At 34.6% G+C, this 15,625-nt stretch overlaps 1 protein-coding gene across 1 annotated transcript in view; it reads right to left on the reverse strand.

The window, feature by feature from the left end:
* Window positions 1-15,620, reverse strand: part of LOC149808426 (glucosamine 6-phosphate N-acetyltransferase-like) — a 43,051-nt gene extending 27,431 nt beyond the window's left edge. The window contains exons 1-3 of the mRNA XM_089977073.1: window positions 15,454-15,620; window positions 6,195-6,348; window positions 2,377-2,439 (exon numbers count right to left, since the gene is read on the reverse strand). Coding sequence (XP_089833199.1) covers window positions 2,377-2,439; window positions 6,195-6,348; window positions 15,454-15,468 — 232 coding nt within the window. The 5' untranslated portion in view covers window positions 15,469-15,620. The remainder of the gene's footprint in view (window positions 1-2,376; window positions 2,440-6,194; window positions 6,349-15,453) is intronic.
* Window positions 15,621-15,625: the final 5 nt, after the last annotated feature.

A 15,625-nucleotide genomic window follows, 5' to 3' on the forward strand; every position in this document is an offset into this window, starting at 1 on the left:
GCAACACTCTTTCTAACTATGATTCTGATGTTTACCAAATGTAATATGCAACACTCTAACTATGATGCTAAAGTATACCAAATGTCATTTGCAACAATCTTTCTTACTATGATACTGATTTATACCAAATATCATATGCAACACTCTTTCTAAACTGCTGATGTATATGCAACACTCTATGATACTGATGTTTACCAAATATCATATGCAACACTCTTTCTAAACTGCTGATGTATATGCAACACTCTGTGATAACTGATGTTTACCAAATATCATATGCAACACTCTTTCTACACTGCTGATATATACCAAATGTTATATGCAACACTCTATGATGCTAAAGTAAAACAAATGTCATATGCAACACTCTTTCTAAAATACTGACATATACCAAATGTCATAAGCAACATTCTTTCTAAAATACTGACATATACCAAATGTAATATGCAACATTCTTTTGTAACTAAGATGCTGATGTATACCAAATGTCATATGCAACACTCTAACTATGATGGTGATGGATAAGAGTGGGTGGTGTCACGGAGTTGTATAAATCCTTTTATTTATTAAATACATTTTTTCGGGTTTCATTTTTTGTGTACACCTATACCCGAGGGTGATATATGTACGTTCTATAAAGATTTAGAAATAGTGAGTTTGGTTCATCTTATGATGCACGTGCAAAGTGCTTTCGATGGGAAGAACCAAAAACTTCCAGCACACAGACATGTATTGCAGCATCGTCTGTGTATAAATGCCTCATTGTAAGACAAAATCTTTACATTATGGAACGTCTTGTCAGTGAGCGGTCTACTTTAAGGACTTGTGCATCTTCAGCTGTAGAGGTATTTGAGTTATTAATTTCTTGTGTACAAGTTATAACTATTGTACTACCACATTTATTTTTTGTATATTTTCTATGTAGCTTTGGCTTACACAGTATCATGCAAATATTTTCTTTTCTTGTTTGTGACATAGCAAGAGATTTATATTAGCACTATATGAAGTTGCATTTTTAAGAAACGTTTAGTACTGTAGGATTTTTGTTGGGCATGTTTGGGTTCACTTCTGAACTTGTGCATTGTTTTGTTGTTGTTGTGGGGTTTAACGCCATTTTTCAGCACACGATAGGCTATGCATGGCGACCAGTATTAATGGTGGAGGAAGAACCCGGGAAAACCCCGGGAAGAACCGCCGACCCACGAGAAGCTACCGGCCAGCTTTTTCACATACCCACATTGGCCGAATCCTAGACTCGAACTGATGCAGAGGTGAGATGGCAGTGATCCGTAACGGAGAGCGCTTTAGACCACTCGGGGCCCCGCATTGTTTTGTAATTATTGTGCCGATAATGTAATCAGTGTAGCTTACCATATAAAACGTTATTACATTTTATCATATATGCCCATGTTAAATGTATTTTAAGCTGACCAGAGTGATCGGAGTGGTCGGATGACTAGAGTGATCAGAGTCATCGTGGTACAAGCTGTAGAGCTAACCATAGGAACTGACCATAGCAGCTGTGAAGCTGAACCATAGCAGCCATAGAGCTGAGTGAAGTGTTGCTGGTCAAGTAGCAGGTGATTGGGCGTTGCTGACAGAGATTGGTGGGTGCTGATTGCTTGATTGACCAACCTGGAATACTGTCTGCTTGATTGACCAGTGTGACTGGTAGCCAAGTGTGCTGGTGACAGAGGTAATCTTTTAGATGTGGGCTAATCTTTGGGGTTTGTAATACCAAGTGTGTTTTGGGGACTGTAAAGATATTTTGTACATCTGTCCATTTGTTTTTATCATTTTCACTATTTGAGTGCATACATATTTACTATGCGAGTAAAATACATCATTCTTTCATTGTGAAATCACTGTGAATCAATCACCCTTTGTCTGTGTACTGTGTAAGATCATTTATTTGTATTTTCATTATTTAGTTCATGCGGATTATGTTAATTGATCCAAGATTTGGATATTATATACACATTAATTAAACATAATTACTTTCTCATTCAAGTCATTTGTCATTAAACATTGTATTTGTATCACCATCAAAGGGTTCTGTTGTAAATCTGAAATCCAACCCGGTTAGCTTGTTACAGGTGGATGAAATTCATACTGATGGAAAAAAACCTCCCTCTCCCTAAACTAGCAAGTTTCATTCAAATAAGATCCATAGTTTTACAGCTATAAGTCATACATTTAAATAAAAAAATATTCCGCTGAGATTGCCATTGTAAAAAGCATCAGCATCGCCGACTACTACATTTTTCTCTGAAAATGAAGTGAAAACAAAATGTACTTGCTAAGGATTATGAGAATAGTGGGTTAATACAGGAAGCGAAGTATTCAAAACAGCTGGTTAACTGACAATTGGCTTACCTTCAAATTCTTCTCTGGATACATCTCCTACTTTGGTTAGTTGGGACAACAGTGACATATATCCTATGGAAGATACAAATATACTCATCAGATATGCTTTGTCGGTTGGGACAACAGTGATATATATCCTATGGAAGATACAAATATACTCATCAGATATGCTTTGTTGGTTGGGACAACAGTGATATATATCCTATGGAAGATACAAATATACTCATCAGATATGCTTTGTCGGTTGGGACAACAGTGATATATATCCTATGGAAGATACAAATATACTTATCAGATATGCTTTGTCGGTTGGGACAACAGTGATATATATCCTATGGAAGATACAAATACACTCATCAGATATGCTTTTTCAGTTGGGACAACAGTGACATATATCCTATGGAAGATACAAATATACTCATCAGATATGCTTTTTCAGTTGGGACAACAGTGATATATATCCTATGGAAGATACAAATATACTCATCAGATATGCTTTTTCAGTTGGGACAACAGTGACATATATCCTATGGAAGATACAAATATACTCATCAGATATGCTTTGTCGGTTGGGACAACAGTGATATATATCCTACGGAATACACAAATATACTCACCAGATATGCAGTATGTAAACACACCAGTACACCCACATCACCATGTATTGCTAAATTCATAATTAACAAAAACATGACTGCAAAGGACATTCATCTCTTTATAATGTGAAGGAAGCAATGATTTTAATTAAAGACAACCATGTGACCTCATAATAAAAGTCTTCTCAAATGCTTCTGATGCTAATACTGTACCACATCAATGCTGACTAAAACAAGTGTTATCTACAGATATACATATTGTCCTGGTCCTCTTCTTGTGTAAAGATTCTGACTAAAACTACCCCATGCTATAGCACTCTTAATTTATATACTACTTATGCAAGTACCCCATGGTCTGGCACTCTCAGTTTATATAGTACATATGTTAGTATCACATGGTCCTGCACTCTCAATTTATATACTACTTATGGTAGTACCTCATGGTCTAGCATCCTTAATTTATATACTAATTAGGCTAGTACCTTATTGTCCAGTACTCTCATTTCTACACTACTAAAGCTAGTACCCCACGATCATGCACTCTCAATATATATAATACTTATGCTAGTAATGCATGGTCCAGAATTCTTAATTTTTATACTAATTAGTACCCTATTGTCCAGTACTCTCATTTCAACACTACTTATGCAAGTACCCCTTGGTCTGGCACTCTTATTTTATATACTACTTATGCAAGTACCCCATGGTCTGGCACTCTCAATTTATATACTACTTGCTAGTACCCCATAATCCTGCACTCTCAATTTATATAGTCCATATATTAGTACCACATGGTCTTGCACTCTCAATTTATACAGTACATATGTTAGTACCACAGGGTCTTGCACTCTCAATTTATATACTACTTATGCTTGTACCTCATGGTCCAGCATTCTTAATTTATATACTAACTAAATTAGTACCCTATTGTCCAGTACTCTCATTTCTACACTACTTAAGCTAGTACCCCATGATCTTGCACTCTCAGTTTATATACTACTTGCTAGTACCCCATGATCCTGCACTCTCAATTTATATACTACTTATGCTAGTACCCCATAGTCATGCACTTTCAATTTATATACTACTTATGCTAGTATCCCATGGTCCAGCACTCTTAATTTATATACTAGTTGGGCTAGTACCCTTTGTCCTGTACTCACATTTTTACACTACTTATGCTACACTTTGTTTTTATGAAAACTAAACTAATATTGAATAAGGCATCTCTGTGCAACAAACTTCAAATCTGTGCCAAATTTGATTCAAAGATTTGAATGGCTTCAGAGTTATGTTCCAATACAGAAAGTGTTGATGGACAGACATATAGATAAACATTTATTGACAGCTTCCACTTGTATTACATACCTGGGGCAAAAAAGTATAACATTCTTCCAATCTAAGTCATTTAATGGCAGATGGTACTGTAAAGCCCATTTGTAATATTTTACTGGGGACTGGGTTACATGTGCAATATAAATCCAAAATGAAAGTTAATTTTTTCAAAATGTCTACATACTTACCCAGCTTGATGATATTTGATATACTTGTAACTTGTCATTAAGAATTTATACTGGTATGATTACTGTTGCAATTGAAATGGTAATATCATTTTTAAACATATATTTTGTACAGGGGCCCTGAGTGGCAGAGTGATCTAAAGCATTCCCCATTACGGATCAATGCCATCTCACCTGTCTGCATGGGTTCGAGTCTCAGATTCAGCCAATGTGGGTATGTAAGAAAGCTTGCCAGTAGCTTCTCGTGCATCAGTGGTTCTTTCTGTGTTCTTCCTCCACCATTAATACTGGTTGCCATGTACGGCCTATTGTGTGCTGAAAAATTGCGTTAAACCCTACAACAACAACATATATTTGTATAATAAATGTTATCATTATGAAAATAAATGATAAACCATTAAGTCTGACATCCAATGATGAATCATATAAAAATCACCTTTATGTGAAAACATCTTTGTTCAATAACTTAACGAAAACTAAATTAGTCTCATTTATCTGGATGGAAATAAATTGTCATTAGTCATCTGTTATTAATGAGAGTTGTGTTGATTCCATGCAGCTGCTTAAAAAGAATATAAGGCGTGTCATGCTAAGCTTGTAGGTTACAGTCTAATGTACGATATACTAAGCTGAACCTAAATGGCCCAGGGTATAACAGCTGGTACTAAATCATTTGTCATCCTTGTCACTTTCAGTATCAGAAAAATTGGTTGCTTTCTGGCAATCATTAATTTAATAAACAATATCCTTAATATTTGGTATCAGAGATATGACAGTGTCACTATCAGAATTAACATATAGAAAAAAATGAAGATCCTTGTTACCAGACCCAAGTAGGTGTAACATTTCATGCACCATAGCAAAGGGAACATCAGCAGCAACAGCAATGCTATCACTGGTAATGACATCTATTTGCTTGCACCAACTGTGGATGATTGATGGTTGTTGTTGTTGTAGGGTTTAATGCCATTTTTCAGCACAAGATAGGCCAAACATAGCGGCCAGTATAAATGGTACAGGAAGAACCCGGGAAACCCCCGGAAAGAACCACCGACCCACAGGAAGCTACTGGCAAGCTTTCTCACATAACCACATTAGCCGAATCTGAGACTCAAACTCACGCAGACAGAGGTGAGATGGCAGTAATCCGTAACGGTGAGCGCTTTAGACCACTCGGCCACTCGGCGCCTCGATGACTGATGGTAAATGTTTCCATAAAACTTGTTGGAATATCTTAACTTATTTTAATTCAATCAGAAGGAGGCTAATAAAGTACTATATACTTGCATGTGCAAAAAAAGAAAACATATCAACATTTCTCACCCCTATAAAATTACACTGATTTGATGACTTTAAACCTCATGGAGATATATTTAATGGGTATGAAATTCACTCCAGACACAAAATGTGAATGCTAGATAGATGGATGGACAAAAACATATAAATACTGAAGAATTCCTAACAAAAAAGGCACTTCCACTAATTAAGTATATGTACAAAGTTTCAGAAAGATACAATATCTTGAATGGTTTAATAGTAATGTTCCAAAATTAAAAATGTATATGGACAGACAGACAGATGAACAAAGCAATAGCCTGTGTCATTTGTTGTTTGATTAGTGTGGTAAGAATCAATCCTGTTTGTCTCAGAAGGACCCATACAGGTGGTAGGACTGCCCAGCTATAACACTTTAAAATTCCACTCATTGTACCTTCATCATAGTCACGCCTGCATAGTGGCCTGATATAGAGTCCTTCCCCTGGGTTCTGTACTGACACAGCTGGGTTGTACTGCATTGTGCTTTTGGAAAAATCCAAGTTATACAGGATTTTCGGGTCAAAAAGTGACTCTTCTTTAATTCCATTCTGTAAGATAAGATAACAATCAAGCTGAGTAGGATGAAACAGAATCACTCCTCAAACACTGGGACAAAGAAAAAAAACAACACATTTTCAGAGTACAAAGTTAAAAATTACACAAGACAATATCTGCTTCTATATTTATATTTTATTGCACTAATTGTTGCCCATAACTGAGTGGAATGATCACAATACAAAGTCACACTGAAAAGTTGGTGATTTAGTGCTCAGGACATTTGCTGCCAGATTTATTTTGGTACAACTATTCCTTATTAACACAAGTGGGTGATGGTTTATTTTGACACAACTATTCCTTATCAACCCAAGTGGGTGATGGTTTATTTTGGTACAACTATTCCTTATCAACACAAGTGGGTGACTGTTTATTTTGGTACAACCGCTCCTTATCAACACAAGTGGGTGACGGATTATTTTGGTACGACTGTTCCTTATCAACATAAGTGGGTGATGGTTTATTTGGGTACAACCGTTCCTTATCAACACAAGTGGGTGATGGTTTATTTTGGTACAACTGTTCCTTATCAACACAAGTGGGTGATGGTTTATTTTGGTACAACCGTTCCTTATCAACACAAGTGGGTGACGGTTTATTTTGGTACAACTGTTCCTTATCAACACAAGTGGGTGATGGTTTATTTAGGTACAACTATTCCCTATCAACACACTGTGGGTGGTGGTTTATTTTGTGGTATACAATAATGTCTGTGTAGATCAGTAAACGAGAAGAGAGTAAAAGCCAAATCAAAGGCATGATAGGATCAGACATCGTATAAGTTATTTGTCTGCTGTGGAATTAGATCAATAAGCTTCATTTGATTTAAGTACACATATATTCCCTGACACTGCATAATAACCTGACACCCCAACTCATGCTGTCCATAACAGTCTAAATTTAGTTTCAGAGTTAACACATTTTAGTCCGTAGAATTTCAGTATGTCTATTATCTACATTTTGTGGCAATAAAAACTCCTACAATTTATACAACGGGAGACTTCATTCAAGGTCATCACTCTGCTAAACTGAACTCCTCAGCTAATATGGCATATGTGTGACACTTTGTCATCATCTAATACTGGCAGATATTTGTACCCAAGTATTAAATACAGATTTAAGTGTTTTGTAAACCTTAGCTAGAACTGTGACATCATAACATTTACATATTCAAAAATATAATCTTTTCAGCGTTCCAGAAAACTTCTATAAAACATTTAATAATGAAACTTGCATTCTGAAATTATGTAATTAACTTTTCCAAAAATTCCACTGTGATAAGTTCTCCTCCTCCAATCAAGTTTGTTCCTGCAAATGTGGAATACAAGAAGCCTTCATATGTACATTATCTCTATCATTATGTAAGGTATCAGGCTTATGACTATCAATATGAAAGGCATCAGGCCTATGACTATCAATATGAAAGGCATCAGGCCTATGACTCTATCATTATGAAAGGCATCAGGCCTATGACTCTATCATTATGAAAGGCATCAGGCCCATGACTCTATCATTATGAAAGGCATCAGACCTATGACTATCATTATGTAAGGTATCAGGCCTATGACTCTATCAATATGAAAGGCATCAGGCCTATGACTCTATCATTATGTAAGGCATCAGGCCTATGACTACCATTATGTAAGGCTTCAGGCCTATGACTATCATTATGTAAGGCATCAGGCCTATGACTATCACTATGTAAGGTATCAGGCCTATGACTCAATCAATATGAAAGGCATCAGACCTATGACTATATCAATATGAATGGTATCTGGTCAGTGTTTAAAGGCATATGACTCTATCAATATGAAAGGCATCAGGCCTATGACTCATTCATTATGAAAGGCATCAGGCCTATGACTCTGTCCGTAAGAAAGGTATCAGGCCTACGACTCTATCAATATGAATGGTATCAGGTCAGCGTTTAAAGGCATTTGACTCCATCAACATGAATGGTATCAGGTCAGCGTTAAAAGGCATTTGATTCCATCAATATGAAAGGTATCAGATCAGCGTTAAAAGACATTTGACTCCATCAATATGAAAGGTATCAGGTCAGCATTAAAAGGCATATGACTCCATCAATAAGAAAGGTATCACGTCAGCTTTAAAAGGCATATGACTCAAACAATAAGAAAGTTATCAGGTCAGCTTTAAAAGCCATATGACAATATCAATATGAAAGGTATCATGTCAGCATTAAAAGGCCTATTAATCAATAAGAAAGGCATCATGTCAGCATAAAAAGGCACATGACTCAATCAATAAGAAAGTTATCAGGTCAGCATTAAAAGGCCTATTGCTCTATCAATAAGAAAGGTATCAGGTCAGCATTAAAAGGCCTATTACTCTATCAATAAGAAAGGTATCATCAGGTTAGCTTTAAAAGGCCTATTAATCAATAAGAAAGGTATCAGGTCAGCTTTAAAAGGCCTATTGCTCTATCAAATTAATTAAAATGGTATCAAGTCAGCATTAAAAAGCCCATTAATCAATAAGAAAGGTATCAGGTCAGCATTAAAAAGCCTATTACTCAATCAATAAGAAAGGTATCAGATCAGCATTAAAAGGTCTATTACTCCATCAATAAGAAAGGTATCAGGTCAGCTTTAAATGGCATATGACTCAATCAATAAGAAAGTTAACAGGTTAGCATTAAAAGGCCTATTTCTCTATCAATATGAAAGGTATCAGGTCAGCTTTAAAAGGCATATGACTCAATAAGAAAGGTATCAGGTCAGCATAAAAAGGCATATGACTCAATCAATAAGAAAGTTAACAGGTCAGCATTAAAAGGCCTATTTCTCTATCAATATGAAAGGTATCAGGTCAGCTTTAAAAGGCATATGACTCAATAAGAAAGGTATCAGGTCAGCATTAAAAGGCATATGACTCAATCAATAAGAAAGGTATCAGGTCAGCTTTAAAAGGCCTATGGCAATATCAATATGAAAGGCATCAGGTCAGCATTAAAAGACCTATGAATCAATAAGACAGTTATCAGGTCAGCAGTAAAAGGTATGTCTCAATCAATAAGAAAGATGTCAGGTCAGCATTAAAAGACATACGACAATATCAATACGAAAGGTATCAGATCCGTGTTAAAGGCATATGATTCTCTCAGCCAAAGAGCAGAAATCATGATGAGTATGACAAAAGGGATTTTAGTGTGGGATAAAGTAAATTATATAGCAGCACCAGTATCAGGTTTCTAACTAATAATATGTAGGGGGTGTGACTATGGGACAGATGTGAGGAAAACAATGATAAATCTGGGTAACTAGGTCAGCATTATAGAAACTAATGTAAGTTGGGTGTGAGAACATATCAAATAAAGTTTTTGGGTTTCAGGAAGGCTTTGACAAATCTGGGTAAATGGGTCAGTATCATCACATATCTGGATAACTGGGTCATATTCCTGCTGTTTTAGCACCATTTAGTTATGGTATGATCTGGGGGAAGGGTGCTGTCATTCATCTACTAATGGTTAGCCAATCATATTCTGTATGTGGGGAAAGGGTGTAGGATTATAATATGTGCATAAAGATAGATACAAGATATAGTAGGGGGTAGAGAAAGCAGATGAAAGGAGGAAACAAAGAAGAAAAAAGTAATAAAGGGCAGACCTTAGTGTGTATATTGGATATAACCAGTAGATTACAATATGGCTTAGTGTTTTAATTAGTATACCACTGGTCCTTGCCTCACCCCGAAGACCGACCACGCCTAACACGTCAGAGTGAGTAACAATACTGAGTACATGTACATAAAGCAACACTGACTCTGTCAATACGAAAGGTATCAGGTCAGCATTAAAGGGCATATGACTCTATCGATATGAAAGGTATCAGCTCAGCATTAAAAGGCATATGACAATATCAATATTAAATGTATAAGGTCAGTGTTAAAAGGCATACAACACTATCAATATGAAGGTCAAGCATTAAAATGCATATGACAATATCAATATGAAAGGTATCAGGTCAGCGTTAAAAGGCATATGACAATATCAATATGAAAGGTATCAGTTTAGCATTAAAAGGCATATGACAATATCAATATGAAAGGTATTAGTTTAGCATTAATAGGCATATGACAATATCAATATGAAAGGTATCAGTTTAGCATTAAAAGGCATATGACAATATCAATATGAAAGGTATTAGTTTAGCACTAAAAGGCATATGATTATCAATATTAAAGGTATCAGTTTGGCATTAAAAGGCATATGATTATCAATATGAAAAGTATCAGTTTAGCATTAAAAGGCATATGACAATATCAATATGAAAGGTATTAGTTTAGCATTAATAGGCATATGACAATATCAATATGAAAGGTATCAGTTTAGCATTAAAAGGCATATGACAATATCAATATGAAAGGTATTAGTTTAGCATTAAAAGACAAATGATTATCAATATGAAAGGTATTAGTTTAGCATTAAAAGGCATATGATTATCAATATTAAAGGTATCAGTTTAGCATTAAAAGGCATATGATTATCAATATGAAAGGTATCAGTTTAGCATTAAAAGGCATATGACTATCAATATGAAAGGTATCAGTTTAGCATTAAAAGGCATATGACAATATCAATATGACAGGTATTAGTTTAGCATTAAAAGGCATATGACAATATCAATATGAAAGGTATCAGTTTAGCATTAAAAGGCATATGACAATATCAATATGAAAGGTAACAGGTCCCGCATTAAAAGGCATATGACATTATCAATATGAAAGGTATCAGGTCAGCGTTAAAAGGCATATGACAATATCAATATGAAAGGTAACAGGTCAGCATTAAAAGGCATTTGACATTATCAATATGAAAGGTAACAGGTCAGCATTAAAAGGCATATGACAATATCAATATGAAAGGTAACAGGTCAGCATTAAAAGGCATTTGACATTATCAATATGAAAGGTAACAGGTCAGTGTTAAAAGGCATATGACAATATCAATATGAAAGGTAACAGGTCAGTGTCAAAAGGCAAATGACAATATCAATATGAAAGGTATCAGATTCGTGTTAAAAGGCATATGATTCTCTCAGCCAAAGAGCAGAAACCATGGTGAGTAACAATACTGAGTACAAAGAGCAACACTGAAACTTTGGATTATACCTGGAAGCAAATCTGTTCAATTGCCATCGTCTTTATTACAATAACCTTTAAAGTTTTGTGCATTGGACCATTAGAGGGTTGTGCAATGGACAGCTTCATTAGTTTTGGGATGGTATGAATTTGTTTTGTAAATTTGTCATCTGGAAAATATTACCAATTTCATTGATAATCCCAACAAAAAATTTGACCTGTAAGTTACTATGGCATTGGTGTACCATAAAAACAGATGACAGGTTTCAGACCACTTAATGAATGAATCAACCTTGCCATGTAATAATCTTGTTCATTTTTATACTTACTGAATATTTACCATGCCATGTAATAATAGTGTTCAGCATAAAACATACTGAATTAATCAACCTTGCCATGTAATAATGTTGTTCATTTTTATACTTACTGAATATTTACCATGCCATGTAATAATAGTGTTCAGCATAAAACATACTGAATTAATCAACCTTGCCATGTAATAATGTTGTTCATTATTAAACTAATATTAACCATGCCATGTAATAATAGTGTTCAGCATAAAACATACTGAATTAATCAACCTTGCCATGTAATAATGTTGTTCATTATTATACTAATATTAACCATGCCATGTAATAATAGTGTTCAATGTAAATGTTAAACTTATTGAATTAATCAATCTTACCATGTACATGTAATAACAGTGTTCAATGTTAAAGCTAATGAACGAATCAGCCTTACCATGTAATTGTAGTGTTCCATGTTAAACTTAATTAATCAACCAAGCCATGTAATTATAGTGTTCAATGTTAAACTTACTGAATTAATCAACCTTACCAAGTAATAACAGTGTTCATCATAAAACTTACTGAATTAATCAACCTTGCAAGGTAATAATAATGTTCATTGATAAATAAGCAAGAATTAAGAGATTATGATAAAAACAAGTAAACAATCAATAGCCACTTTTCTCTTTCTAAACTGACCTACTCTGAATGCCAATTCTTCATGTGTGTCATGCAGTGAATATGTCATAGCTAGTTCTGATGAATGGTTATTGTTTTACTCTGAAAACTACTATGTTTTGATGTGATATATTTAACTGTGTGACACACTGGAAGCATAGCACTCAACTTTGATGCAAGCAGATAAGATATGAAATGAAGCAACAGATAAGCATTACATAATGTGGTTATTAAATGATCAGTAAAGTATGAAAATCACACATGAGAACAAATCTGGAATAACTACTGTACAGTGATATATATATATATATATATCTGTTATCAGTGGGTTCCCATGTTGAGGGGATAAAATAACCATCATGGAATTGTTGGGGCTGGGATGTGGAGGCATATTTTAACCATTCGAATTAGTCACTTGTATTGATCTTTGCTAATTTGTTAGTTTTTCTCTCTTACTGATGGGAATGAGTGCACATTCTTACTATGGCAGTCTCAAATGAATTCTCAATGTAAAGAATGAAAAGGCAAAAAACTAATAATTATTCATGACTGCTTAAGATTAAACTAACTTGTATATTGCATTGATTCTTCACCTCTTTTATCGATATCGAAAATGTATTGATACATCAATATACTGAATAATCATTTCATTCTCAGTTTAAATCCAACAATTTTTCCCAATCTGCAACCTTTTGCTCAAGTTTATTATAGTCTAAGATTTCAGCAGCGGTGAGGAATAGGGCTGGATAATCAGCAAATAGTTTTTTTTGTTGTTCATTGAATGTTTTCAGGTAGGTCATTGATATATAGCAAAAACAAGAGGGGATTAAGAACCGAACCTTGTGGAAGTCCTGATATATGTCAGATGTCAATTTGTTTCTGATTACTGACTGATGGCATCTTAGCAGGAAAGCTTTAATAAAGTTAAGTGTTCTATTTCTAATGCCATACTGGTGTAATTTACAAAGTATCCTTGAGTCCTCTGTATTGATGTAGTTAAACATTCAATTTGACCTTTTCTGATGTATACTTTGTTCATGGGGGTACCTCTCATTTCATTTCAAACAACAGTTATGTTTACATGCATATCAAATGACACTGATATATTCTTGGCATTCTTTCAATCAGACTACTCCTTATTGGAAAGTTTGTGTATTACGTGACATACTTTGACACATTACATATACGTTTACTTCTACCTAAGACACCACAGTGAGCCAGTCAAAAATTAAACTGCAGATTAACATGAACTGCACATAGAAAACTCAAGTTTAAAGGAAAAATTTCATCAAGGATCTTAACTTAGCATTGGTATAACTTTCCTTATATTTATCATAATTTTGGTTTTGCGAGAGATTTCATTTCAGAAACAAAAAGAATCAAATTGTGAAAAATGAAGATAGTATAATAATAAATTGTTTCTTTGTAATAAAAATGATTTGATTAAGCATGTAAACTATTTTTTTAAAACCAAATTGGCGATCTTGATATTCAGAACCTGAATCCTTGCATGTACTGGTTTTGGTACTTCAAAACTGTTTTGCATCCTAACAGCTCATTTCTCTACAAATGCAAATAATCAGAGACAGAAGACATTAGGTCACATGTGTAGTCCTACAATGTAAGACATAGCACATGATTTGGTTTTAGTGCTATATCTTATAAACCAAATAATGCCCTTGTACAGCATCGGAATTAATAGTCAAAGTTTCAGGAATATCTCACACACTTGGCAGCCTATAGTGACACTCTTCCACTAATTTATGTGTAATAAATATACTTACTGTGCTGTCTTTATCCTGGCGGAATGAAAACATAACACTAGCAAATGGATGCATTTTCATGTTCCATTGACATACATTTGAATTTGCTGTAATGCAACGGTAGTCGAGGTATGCCGAAGTATGTTTAAGTAGGTTCATGTGATGGATATGTTTCTTGAATTAAACAAAATGTTGATTACCATTCCAATAGGCATTTTATTCATTTTGTTAAAGAATAATATTTCGACCTAACCTAATTTCGGCATTATCGGCTTTCATCACTTTCCAGCCAACTATGAGAATTTCAATTTATTAGAGAAAAGACATTAGGGTAAGTAAAGTCTGGCAAAAACATTATAACTTTACTTTGTAGAAAGCATCATTATTGGTTGCCAGTTGTGAGTGATATTCCTGAAAATTTACACTGTTAGTCGACATCAAAACATGCTACACAGTGGCATTAGTTAGGCAGTAAGACCCATCAACCCCCAGAAACAACATATTGGGTGAAGTGTCTTACGTTGTAGATCTAGTTACATGTGAAGGTTTTATTTTCAGTTTATTATCATTCTTACCATATTGAAACAAAGTTTAAAAACTTCAATTGGTCAAAATAAGTCAGCTAGGAGGAAGAGCTAGCCACCTATAGCAGTACACACGTGGGTTCAAAGCAAATAAAATACCTCAAAAACAGCCTGGATGGCAACTAATTTGAATTGCATCCAACTATTTTATTAGTACACAGTATTTTTCAAAATTATCACTCAGGTTGTATCATACTGAATAAAAAATGACGTTAGAAACATGAAAATTGGGGTTGGAATGCATAAACTTCTTTTCCTATTAATTTCTAATAAATTGTCAAGTACAGTGAATGATATTCATGTTTTATTATTGCTATCGAAATAAACACCTTTTTTAACCTCACTTGTGTCTTATATTTTCAGAGTTTGTATATAAGGCAGGTGGATGCATCGTTAAGTGCATAAAACTATTTCTGCATCAAAACAGGGTGTAGGCTAGTAGGAAGACCACAACACATAAATATCCGGGTTCAACATCTTACATGACAAGACTACTTTTAAGCCATTTGTGCAGGCGATCTAGAGAAAAGCCAAGTACCATATTCGTTTTCATTCAGATTATCAGATTGCATCATCACCATGCTACGCATCAAAGCTATGCTGTACTTGTAAACCTACGGCTAGGTACAAGTACTGGTGAAACTTTCAAAAAGAATACATTAATAAGAAAAGAAAACGTTTACCTGTACGGAGCACATAATGACGTTTTAATTTTGGGAGGTTATATGTAAAGTTACTTTAAGTTATATGTCGACCGCTCTACGTATCCATTGACCGAAATCAACCCACGTCACAAAAGAACGTGAGAGAAAAAAAAAAGTAAACCAAAACAGAATCAATTGGAGGAAGTGTAGG

The sequence above is a fragment of the Sinohyriopsis cumingii genome, chromosome 1 (genome assembly GCF_028554795.1).
Source record: "Sinohyriopsis cumingii isolate HCF-2022 chromosome 1, ASM2855479v2, whole genome shotgun sequence".
Taxonomy (NCBI): domain Eukaryota; kingdom Metazoa; phylum Mollusca; class Bivalvia; order Unionida; family Unionidae; genus Sinohyriopsis; species Sinohyriopsis cumingii.